A 12,500-nucleotide genomic window follows, 5' to 3' on the forward strand; every position below is an offset into this window, starting at 1 on the left:
GTTTGACTTTTTCATCATTAACCCAGGCAATCACACAGCACTGAGTTATTGCATTGAAACAAAAAGTGCACACTTCACTTGGTAATTCTTTATGGATTTACAATAGGAACTTCATTAATGTCTGTTGTAAGGATCACAAAAAAACAACATTTATCTGCAAATAGGAATTTAGCAAGCTTCAGAAGGCTCAGGGAAAATATTAGACTCCTTTGTCTTTTGGAATGCATTTTTTTTATTGCTGTGCAGGGGGAAAGTGACATATTTGAAAACTTTTTAAGCATTTAAAATCATCCTGCTATATTTTAATGCTCAAACACATCCTTTTCCCTTGCTCAGGTTTATGGAGTAATTTTAAATGTATTCTTTATTTAGTAAGTGTTAATTATATGAAACTATATGCAGTTCTATTTAATTTATTATATGGGAGAACTATCTTAAGAACATAGAAGAACTATCTGAAGAATAAAAATCTTATTTTTTATTGCAAATTAACCAGTCAGTCTCTGGTGATTCAAGCTTCTTTTAGGAGTGCCAGTACATATAAATACTTACAGATTTTTATGGTTTGGATTTTAATGAGGTGAATCGACAGTACAGAGTTGAGAACAATAAATAGGTAACTATACGTATTTTGAGATAGCATTTGGAAATAGAGGCAAAGCCATTCGTAGTAATACTTGGTAACAAAACTCAACAAAAGTACTAGGAATAAAATGGTGGACCTCTTTCCCACCAACCATTTGTTTTTTTAATGTAAAAGCCTAAACCCCCGCCCTCCCCCACCTAAGTTATGTTCTTGTCTCGTTATGATACTGGTTTTATACCGTTTCTTTCCTGACCTAGAAAAGTATAGAAAATGGTAGTTACAGCTCACCAACATGCACAGTGAGAGTTGAAGGATGGTGAGAGGAGGTGGAGGATGTGCTGGAATACTGAATACACTGTGCTGGAATACACTGAATCCAGGCAACAGCAGTGTTGGCAAGGGACTAAGTGCAAAGGACTTTTAAGAGATAGGAACAGGGTCGAAGTACTCTCTTCCAGAGTACAAGGTGATGTAAATGTAGAGGTGTTAGGAAGGAAAAGTGGAGAAAAATTTAGTGTGTTTGTGAGATTATGTGTATTGTGTCTTTCATAGTTTTCAGTTTAGGATGGGAGTGGTAGGCTGTTCATTATGGAACATAAAATGTAGTTTAGAACATAAATAAGAACCTACTTGTATATGTTTCTTAATATTGGAAGCCAAAAAAACAGACAGGTGGCCTTCAAAAATTAATGGCTCTTAAAAGACAAAGGAAATACGACTTAAGGAAATGTTCTTGTCAGACATTGGTGAGAAGCTATGTTTTGAGGGTGATGTTAATTAAGAACATTTCCCTGTTGGCATAAATGTCTCACATTTTTGCCCTTAGTGCTCACCTCGCCATGAGCACAGTCAATTCACAAGGTTGTTTTTGTAAATAAAGGTTTTGGCCAAGCTGAACAGGGTCCAGAGTGGTATTAATGAGAGGGCAAGGGGGAAGAGTTAATGAAAACACACTTCCTGGTGGAGCATAAACTGCTTTTTGGACCTGGAGAATGTTTTAAAATTATTCTTTCAAAACCCCGTGGCGTTTCTTTTCTGGAGATGAAATGGGGAGAAATGACAGATAGCTCCATTTTATTATTTTCTGTTCTCTCGTTCTCCATATTTTCGGTGGGGAAAATTGGACATTTATTTTGACCGCTTCCCTTCTAGTCACAGAACCAATTACATTTTTAGAGCGTGATGCATAGTAAATATACTCAAGCATCCTCTGTCTTAAAAATAATGAGTTGATTATTTGTGTGTCCCTTCTTTAAAGGCAGTTAGTTGTATGGAAGTGTAAGCCCCCATCATCTGGTCCTTTTAAGCTCTCATTCTCCTGAAATTTGTTTCAGGGTTGGAGGTGTATAGTTCAGTTGTTGTTCTGCATCATTGGCTTTTGTATATTTTGAGGAAAAATAATTTTAAGCTTTTCAATCATAGAATGATTACAATCTCAGATTACAGAGTGACTGAAATGTGAGGCCGCTGGTGTTTGGACAAGACATCTACAAAATTTTATAGCCTATATCATTTAAAGAGGGCTTGGCTAGCCTTAAGAGAATGTTCCTTTCTAGAATGTTACAAAAATCAGGAATCATGGTTAATTTTTTCCTTTGTAGATTGCTGCCTGCTCTGGAATCCTTCCTTCCATTCAAAAGTATGATGGGGCAATCAAGCATTATCTATGCTATTCAGTGTATCTCTTTAGTCTGAGGAAAATTTAGCAAACCTTCCAGTTTATATATATCACTCCGCAGTTCCCACATAGTTACATAATTAGTGGTGTGTGTGTCCATCATAGAGGACATTTGATGCTCATTTATTAAATATGCTTGCTGGCTGCTGCCGCATCTTTGTTCTGGACAGACAAATTACCTTTCTCACACTGAGCTTCTACTCTGGGGAATTAAGCCTCCACCACTTTAATTAGCTTGGAAGTGGGGGGTTGCAGTTCCTAATAGACTTCAGGCTTTTAGTAAGTTAGAGAAAGGGTGAGACGAGAACTTCCTGGGAAGCTCAGAATGTCATTTAAAAACCATAAAACCCTAATATGTATTATTTCATTTTGGTAATTGCAAACAGATTCTATTTGAGGGCTGTGTGGATTGGTGTTTCTGACTTCAGATGTTGAAGTTAGATTTGTGTAGAACTGTTTTCTTTAATCTGTCACAAGTCATTAACACAGTACATGTCTTGATTCCTGTACTATGTTTACAGTGTTTATATAACATTAAGTGACATAGCAGATAGGAGATATTCAGTGACTTAATCTTGAATATTTGAACATGTAATTTTTTACACGTACACACTCAGACACACACACATGCACACACACCCCTACAGGTAAAGACCAACATGGATGGAGAGACATCACATGAGGATAGCAGGATAATAATGATACAGTATTTGTTCAGCTTTCATTAAGGGGCAGGCACTGTTGAAAGTCCTCCCATATATATTAAGTAATCACCGTAATAGCCACCTTCTCCCTACGTCAAAGATGAGAAAATAGACGCAGGCAGTTTAAGTTACACACTTGAGCACATTAGCCCGGAACTTCCTTGGTGAAGACTGGCTTCCGAATGGCCCCCTAGTTAAAAAGTTCAGGCTCCCGCTAAGAGGGAAGCGGTAATTCATTCCTTTTGGAGACAAACTTGTTTTAACAGTTAAGCAGTTCCTTATAGAACTTCACATCAGAAACTTTCTGCAAGTCCATTTACTGTCTCATTTTCTCTGCTAGTAAAACTGCAGAAAATGTTCTGCTTTAGTCCTTCACTTTAGCCGGAGTAAGTAGCATAGAAAGGCTCCATCAAGTGACAGTTGGAAAGTAATCTAATAAAAGAAGATTAGTGAATGTGGAGAAGACAAAAGCAGTCATGTTTGAGTTTAATATCTCTCAAATTTAGCATTTTAGCTAAGATGCCCATTTTTATTTCTTGCAGGTCTGCTAAAAGGTCAGAGTAATGCAGAATGCGTGCCTTCATCTCAGATTTTGTTCATCACAGGTGGACCCCATGTGTCTTCAGTAGACAAGTCACCTTTGTAGCTAGCACCAGTGCCAGCTCCATGCCATTGCACCTTCTTTAGTCCTGACTGCCCTTCTCGCATTTATTGGTGTATTAAAATGACTGAATATGAACATTAAGGACTCCATGAACCTGGGCTAATGGGAGACTGTAGAGAAAATGAAAAAAGATCCACCAGAGGACATCTTTAGGGGGGAGGGAGCTTAGGGGGAGGGAAATGACTAATGAAGCTAATTAAAAGAAGCGTTCAAATCTGCTTTCTACCCTCATTAACAATTAGCAGGGCACTGGCCAGAGTTTGTACCCTGTGTTTTACCTTAACAACATTCTATTTGCTCTTTGTATATTTAAGTGTTGTAAGGAAATGTGTTTCAATCAAAACTGAACATGAGATAAAGGAAAGAGATGTGGCTTTTGTGATATTCTATCACAAACACTTTTATTGTATCTCTGTAAAATACAATGTATGTATGCATGTAAGTGTTTTTGTCCTAATGTTGCTACTCCCATGGCAAAGATTAAAAAAAAAAGAAGGGAAAAAGAGGAAAAAAAAATCAGGCTCATAGCAGCTACTGTGTAGAAACTTCCCCCTACTTCTAATTTGCTGAATGAAGAAAAAAATCTTTTATTTGTGATATTTTCAGAGACATTTGCTCTAGTATGGTGTATTTAAATAATAAAAACTTAAAAGAAAAATTATTCAATGGAGTTTGGGTTTAAGCACTGCTTTTTCTCTTTATTTCAGAAAAATTTTAGGATTCTGTTCTATAACAAGCCTTTAAATCTGAGGGGTGAGGGAGGTGGTATCTGTATTTAGCTATGGGCCATTGAGCTATTTTTCAGATTACTTAACTGTGCCATTTTTGGCAGGGGTACCAAGCAATGTTCTTTTTGTAAGTTAAGAATATTCTGTTAACAGTGCTTCATTACAGTTCTTACAGTGACTCTTTGTGTTTATACATAAATAGTTGTTGGATTCTGTAGCTATTTGTTTATTCTTTTTTTCTCAATAGGAAATCCTTGTGTATTAAAGAGTATGGCACAGCCATCTTGTCCTCTTGTCAGTTTTATAGCTTTGGAAGGAAATAGTGTTTCTAAACCACACCTGTGCACAGTTCGGAGCTCCAGTGTAGTAGGGCTCAAAGCTCTGTATGGTGATCGTCCACCTTCGACAGGTAAAGCAGCCGTTTCCTGGTGAGAATTTAGACTCGTGTTCTGTAAGATTTGTTTGTTTTGTTTCATTCTTACACTCCCAGTACTGACTGCCTTTCTGTATATTTGTTGGGGAATGATTCCAATTTCACTTGGTGGTGTTCTTGAGACAGTTGCTAGTCCCAGGCAGCAGAGTCCTGAAGCAGCACCTGTATCTCCTGCACAGTGCCCTGAGGAAGCACAGAGTCCAGTGCTTCCTCAGTGGGCTCACAGCTGGGGCTGGAAGGAGGAAAAACTAAATAGGCCTGGATGCTGGGACTGTACAGGCTCCTTGCATATGAGCAACCCTCAGCTGCAGCTTCTGTCACAGGCTAATGAAACCAGGCGTGTCTATACTGATACTTCTGCTTGGCCTTCAAAGTGGTACTTTATGTATTTTGATCTAGAGTGGCTCCTCGTACAGATCCTCTTCTAAGAGAACAGGAGTAGGTGACATGGAGAGATGTATATAGCTCAGCACATCTTAGCCAAACAGTTAGCTTCCCTTTGAGAACTTCAGGGCTCACTTCCTGTTTTCCGAGATTCCAGGCCAGGAGGAAAAATCAGTTTCTCAAACTACAAACCTCCTGCAGTAGAATTTAAAGGTAGTGTTAAAGTGAATTGTTCTGTCAGAAATTAAAAAAAAAAAAAAATGCGAAGAGAAAAGTAAAATGAAGAAAATCACATATGTAACACTATCTGTTTTGAGTTAGATCCTTGGGGAATTTCTCCAAACTTGTCTATATATCTATATCTATAGACATCTATATAGATATATAGATATTTTCTTTTTGCAAGATACTTTCTAAAGGATCTCTAAAGGACTCTTCTGGATGGTAAAAGGGGAAATGTGTTAATAAGATTGTAAGCATCTTCTATATTCTTTTGGGCATAAGGACTTGTGTCCCTATTCAAAAGAGGTGGTTAATAACTTAGTAAGTAATACTGTGTGGCATTTAGTGATGTGGACCACAAGGGTCATTACAGACTTTAAATGAACTGTTATATGGCGGGTTCCTCAAACAGTGCTGTGTATTTAATAAGGAGCTCCTAAAAGCATTTCTTAAGTTGCAGACCTATAAGATTACAAATGTCACTCATGTTAGTATAATCCACATGCAAGTGATGAAGCCTTCTCTTTGATGTGCTAAATTGGAGAAGGACTAATGGAGCTATGAATATACAATAGAACATATTTAAGTAGTAGTCTTGCTTTAGGTAAAACACTTTCTTGAAACCAGAGGCATTTCAAACAATAAAACCCGCTCTAATGGGGATGCTCTGTGTGGATAGAAAGCTACTAAAAACACTCAAGTTTATTCTGATGTGAGCAGTGATTGTGCAGTTCCTCCCCCATCCCCAACGTTGCTTAGGAAAAAAAAATCTCCAGGCTTACCCACCTTTTATCCATTGTATTTATGATGTTCTTAGTGAGATGTTCCTTGCTCTTCTGAAAGGACTTAATTTAGTATTAACCACATCATGGAGCAAGAGGGCCCCCAGTTCTTACTAGCAAGTACAATTTAAAAAAATAAAAGCAAATGTTATTGAGCTTTGTGAAGTCCTGATAAAAAATTATGTTTATGATACATATAAATGTCTCAGTCATGCAAATTGTCATTCTTGCTAATGAAACAATTTTGTAAAAAGATTGTCCTCTAAAAGGGTTTAATGCTTTTTTACCTATCTTAACTGTCTGGTTAGATTTACATACCCTGCAAAGCAGGGGAGCCCGAAGCCTCCAAACCAAATTGTTTGCCACAGAAACTATTTCCAGCTCTTCATGACTTATTTGGAAATAGTTTAACACAGACTAGTGTCTTATAAAATACAAAATGAGACAATTGTCACACCAAAATGAAGCGTGAGAAATTGTCGTCCTCTTAATATTAACTACATTTAAATTCTTTCTTATTAACATTGATATTTGAAACAACTAATCATCTAAAATGAAGCTCTTAAATCTAAATGACTTTAAATGTCAATATAATAAGATTCTATGTGCAACACTATTTATATAAAATATTAGGGCCAATAAATTATATAACAAATACTAGAATCTAAGCGCTGTATATCAAGAGCCTAGTGAAGAGTTTCCATGTAGCCTAAAATAATTGTTTTTAAATTGAGAATGGGATTTCCAAAGACTCCTTCCCAGGGGAGAACAATCCTGGGTGATTTTGTGTCTATCACTCAGTTCAAGAGGCCATTGGAAACAGACTCATTTACAAGTTCCTGTTACTAAGACTCACCTATTGTCAGTCCAGCCAAGTCACAGAAATGCTTATTGCAGTTAAATAGCAATTTGTTTCCATGAAACTGCAATTAAAGTATTACTGAGCAGCCATTTTAGATTGGCAATGCTCTGAACGCATGTTAAACAGCCAGCAACTCCCGCTCGCCAAGCCTAAGATCCAAGAAGTATCGCAGTGTCACACATCCACCCGTGTGGACTACTTAGTGAAGAGGCATTTGTAGCCCTCCACTCCCAGTGTGAACGTGCTGAGAGCAATAACAAGTCAGGGCCGATTTTTGGAAGCTGAACTTGAACTTACCTCAAGTGAATAGTATTTTTAGTTGTACAAGAAGGGCTTTATGCTGGTAGATATGTGCATGTTTCCTAGAGGGAATGTTTTCAAGCTCAGATTGATTCTGCTGAGAATGGACCGCCAGTTGGAGACTTCAAGCCAATAATGTACTACAGGTCCTGACATGTTACAGCTGTGTAAACAGGGCTATTCTCTCTCCTAAGTCTCAACTAATAGAAAGCATGGATGAAAATCAATTGATTCTGTTATAAGTTCTTTGAATGACACTGGAAAGTTGTTTAATGACTCTCTTAGAATGGACAAGCCTGAGCTGAGCTGCCCAAGTACTGATTTGAACCATCTCCCCTCAGAAACAGGGCAGCTCATTCTTTGCTAGACATTAGCATCAAACCGCCACCAGAACCAGAGCTGCTGGGGAGAGCAGGAGGGATCCGAACCAAATGCTTCCTGTGTATCTGAAGTTCAGGATTTGTTGAGTGAGAAAGGTGAAGTGCAAAGGTTTCATTGAAAATGCGCAACATTGATGTAAGATCCTGAGAGGAGAGGAGTTCAGAGGTGGTGTTTTAAAAATGCAATTAGCACTGCATTCTAACCAGCTTGGGAACAATTATTAGTTCACAAGAACAGGAGGCATCTCACCTTCCTTTGCCCCAGAAAGATCCCCCTACTTTGAATCAAAAGGTTTAACATCCTCAACTTTTTCAAAAACAACTTTCATATTTATATACACTAACCTGTGTTATTTGAGCTGCAGTTTTGAAAGCATTGAAGAGTTCCTCCCTAAATTAATTTTTCATTTTTATTGAATGGAATGTTTAGAAACTAAAGAGAAAAATTTGAGGGCAAACAATTTACAAATGAAGATTAATTATGAAACCTGGAAAGGAAATTGATAGCTTGGCTGTAATTGTACACCTTTTTCTTTATTTAGATTAGATTTGGTAGAGATGAGTATGTCAAATTCTGCATTTTCCTCTAAGGCCTCTGATTTAATTTCTGTCATCAATCATAAGACTTAACACTTGCCATAAACTTTGTGTCTTTAAATATAGTGTGTTACATAAGCTTCGTAAATGTGTTTATACATTGCTACTTACAATGAACAAGTACTTACACATGCAATCTCAGTCCTCACAGTAATCCTTTTAATTATTATTATTGCTTAAGATGAGGTAATTGAAGTTTAGAGGGGTGATTTATTAAGTAAGGCAAGACTAAAGTGAGTGGGCACCCGCTTGGGGTGTAAATGTAAGGGTGTGCCAAGAACTCAGTAATTAATGTTTTTTTAATGCAGTGTTTTTAAAAAACAAAGTGAATGTAAAAAGTCCACGATGAACAAACTATCATAATTTTGAATAGAGCAGGATCAGTATCATATTTTTCTTTTGTCTCAGCCTCCAACATGGGAGGACGCTGTTAATAAGGCCAAAAGTGCCAGAATTGCTGTTTGAACTCGGATATTTTGGTAGAATTGCCTTGTAAATTGTTAGACTGCAACAAGGATATACTTCATGAGCTACAGCTAGGTTTTTTTCCCTTAAGAAATTAAAGCATTGTGTTTCCCTACCTGAAATGTTAACTCATTTAGATGGCTTCATACTTCAGCCTTGCTCTAAAAGGTGTCTTCTGAGTTTTGAGAACTCTCAACTACTTCATGATGAGTAAGTATAACTTGGTAACAACTCCACCCACAAGTGGAACAAGAAAACAGAGCAAGACTTTAATAATCTTAGTTCAGAAAGCAAAGTGGATATACAGTACTCCACACAAACTAGTAAATAGTGGATTTAAAATCGGAATAAACTGTGGCTCAAACCACGTAGAAGGCTAATGAGCTGGATTATGTAAAAGCCATTGGATACTTGCATAAAAGGAATAAGGCGCACACGGACACACACACAAGACAGCCCACTCAGTGCTGGGGATCAAATCCAGGGCCTCCTGCATGCTAGGCAAACACTCTATTACCAAGCTACCCCCCAGCCCACCCAGGACTATTAATTTTATTTTCTTTAGGGCAGGGGATTGAGACAGGGTGTCACTATCCTGTAGTTCAGCCTGGCCTTGAACTCACTCTGTAGCCCAAGCAGTGACCCTCTTGCCTCAGCCTCCTGAGTGCTGAGATTACAGGCGTGCACCACCACGTGGTGCGTGCTGGCAACATGACTTTTCATAAATTTTTTTACATGTTCTAGCATATGTGAAAAGCATACATACTATAAAAGAACTAATATTTGTTTGTTTTTAAGATAAGAGAGCACTGAGGTATTCAGATGGAACAGATTATACTTTTAATTACATCCAAACATAATTTTGAGTTTTAAAAATTTGTTGGCTATGCTTCTTATTTTTCCATTAATTGCTAGTCCAAGAAGATTTCAAAATTTAAAAATAAATTACTGTAACACACCATTAGATCCAAGTTGCTTTTATTAAAAAGAAAAAGGGAAAAATATATATCCACTTCAATAAAACATTTTTTGATCTTGATATAAAGATTAAACCAAAGATTTTTTTTCTTGCATAGATTCTTGACTGCAATGGATTTTGGTGCCAAAGTACCAGTTCTCAAAGCCCATAATTTTTCTACGTTCTTTCATGGAATATCTCAGCTCACTGGCCCTGTACAAGCTATCTTTTAATCTTTTATTTGTGCAAAATGAGATGACAGCCAGTATGTGTGTTTTATCAGCCTGAAGACTAAATTACCCTTCTCCTTGGATATGAATAGATACACATATATCTTCCTTGGGTTGCAAGGGCCTGAAAAATATGCATAGATCACACCTATAGATTCAAAAAAACTACTGAGTAACAATAGTAATAGCAAGGCAATATGCATTTAAGTGTATATTATGATCTAAGCTCATGAAATCAGCTAGTCTGGGATAGGTAACAAGAGGTAGTAGGCGAGATTTGCACTAGGGAGTGAAGCTGCAGGACTCATGGTGCATAATGTTAGTCATCCTACTTTGTAGTATGACCAAACCCCACCACCGTACATTCTAGGTTTTCAGTTAGCTTTCTGTACCTAGAGCTGAATAATCAAGCCTAGGCAAGCAGTAGCCTCAATAGTATTAATTGGTTTTTGCCTGCCTGCCTTTCTGCCTTCCTTTCTTCCTTTTCTCCTTTCCTTCCTTCCCTCCTTCCTTTCTGTTGGAGGTAGGAATAGATGTTCATGGAATTTAGAGAAAATATTTTCTGCTAAAATTCTAGGCTATGGGGAAATTTCTGTCACTGAAAAAAATGGATAGACAATGCTAGGAACAATTGCCTTGTTCTTTGAGGGAGGTAAAGGGGCTAGGGTCTCCCTGAACGCGGGGAATTTGGCTGAAGCTCCGCAAACATCCCTGTCACATACCTCATTTCAGTGGCTTTGTTTTATTTTACTAATCGTCCCCAAGATCCTCTGCCTTATTGTACGGGTGCTGTTTTGGAGCATGGTACAACTCAAACTATGCTTTTGTGTACGTCAAAGCCTGTGAAAGGCTGTAACATCAGGTCTCAGACATTAGCAGTGTTGGCACTTCTTAAAAGTTAATGTGATACAGCATTTGGTGACACTTCACGGGTGTGTCAGGGAGAGCAGAGGTGAAATAAAAATTGCGTTAGAAAGAGAAATCAGACTTAAATGTTCTTGATCAAGTTTGGGAGACCCCTGTAAGAAGAAACATTGCTTCTGGTTTGTTAAAATGACATCTGCTAGAAATGTAATCCTTTACTTCTTTGAGAGAGGGAGCAGGGGTGGGAAGAGGGGGAAGAGGCAGGTTTGAGTTTTCTGGTTTGTTAGTGAGTGAATCAGGCAGATAAACAGCCCTGATTTTCAAAGGACAGGCAATTCTAAATGGATTTCTGACACTGATGTTTTTAGCTAGGCCTCTCTTCACGGGGATGGGTGTAATTCACAAACCTCCATCAGCCACCTCCTGCTGAAAGCAATTGTTTTGTTACCCCCTTTAAGTAGTAAAACATGTTTTAAAAGAGGAGGGAACTGGTTGAGTCTGGCTGGCTTTGGAGCCTTCAAAAACCATACAGTCTTTGCCGTGGACTAAGAAAAGGTGTATCAGTAATATTTTTCTCCTTGAGTTGCATTTTACATATTTTTGGCCTGGAATTTGATTTCCAGTAGGCCTACCAGAGGATTCCCCCTCTGGAATCCCCTTGTTTTGCATGCAGATGGCATGTTAATGAACTCATTACTGTGCATTTTATCCAGCTCTGGACACATTTGTGACATTATTTTTCAAAACAAAACCGGGTTAGGCGTTTGGCTGGGCCTGATGAGAACTGGGTGACTAAGTTAAAAAAATAATACTTATAACACTACCAACCTATTCAGGGTTGCTACTAGACACTCTATGACCCCTGCCCCAATTTTTAAAAAGCCCCTAATTTGATTTCCCTGTATTCCCAAAGACTTAGAGAACTGTGTGACCTCCAAGGTATATGATCAAGTTTCATACAAGACTAGGTCATTTGGGGCTTTCTTTGATTCCTTGGGTATCGTGGACATTTTGTGTATTTGTATTATTATTGGCTGGTATTTCTGTATTATCTTACTAACCAAAAAAGACACAGTACTCGTCCCGAGTGGAATGCTATCAATGATGGGGTTCTTACCTTGTATCCTGTGTTCTGTGCTTTTAGGAGGAAGGTACCCCTGCCTCCCTGTCTCCTCTTTTGAATTGTAAAGCATGTCATAAAGCACATATTGCACTGCAGTGTGAAATAGGCTCTGAACTGGGAGTCAAGAAACACTTGGAATCTAATTCTAGTCCTGAAGGGAAGTCAAATGGCAACTCTGATTAAATTTGTCTTTCTAATCAAATATTAGCCATGAGCTAATCATTTAATCTCACTACCTTATTTTGTCCATCTGTTAAATAGGAATTTACTGATAACAGTTATATTTACCAATACATTAAATGTATTCATTAAAGGTAGAAGGGCTTTATATTCCAAGGGTGGCACTCTTTCTCATGGTAAGTACTGTAACACCAGAAAATACAGTAACTTCTCTGATTTAAGGGTTAATTGTAAAGTCTTCAGTTCACTTTGAAAATGATTATAACCATGTCTTGCCTATCTTCTCGAGTGGAGGGGAGTGATGATGTAGATTAATCCAAAACAATGGATAACACTCCAATGGTTTATTTTTGGCTTAGA

At 37.8% G+C, this 12,500-nt stretch overlaps 1 protein-coding gene across 4 annotated transcripts in view; it reads left to right on the forward strand.

Moving 5' to 3' along the window:
- The window catches only part of Lmo4 (LIM domain only 4), a 55,809-nt gene that overhangs the window by 12,290 nt on the left and 31,019 nt on the right, over nt 1-12,500 (forward strand). For 2 of the 4 annotated variants that reach the window (XM_013070913.3, XM_013070914.3), the window contains exon 5: nt 3,511-4,293. The exons of the other annotated variants lie outside the window; for them this stretch is intronic. In XM_013070913.3, the coding sequence (XP_012926367.1) occupies nt 3,511-3,519 (9 nt within the window). In that variant the 3' untranslated portion in view covers nt 3,520-4,293. Of the gene's footprint in view, nt 1-3,510; nt 4,294-12,500 lie in introns of those variants that run through there. 4 annotated transcript variants of the gene reach the window in all.

The sequence above is a fragment of the Heterocephalus glaber genome, unplaced genomic scaffold, assembly GCF_053883595.1.
Source record: "Heterocephalus glaber isolate CG9 unplaced genomic scaffold, H.glaber_assembly_v1.0 deba00001442, whole genome shotgun sequence".
Classification (NCBI taxonomy): domain Eukaryota; kingdom Metazoa; phylum Chordata; class Mammalia; order Rodentia; family Bathyergidae; genus Heterocephalus; species Heterocephalus glaber.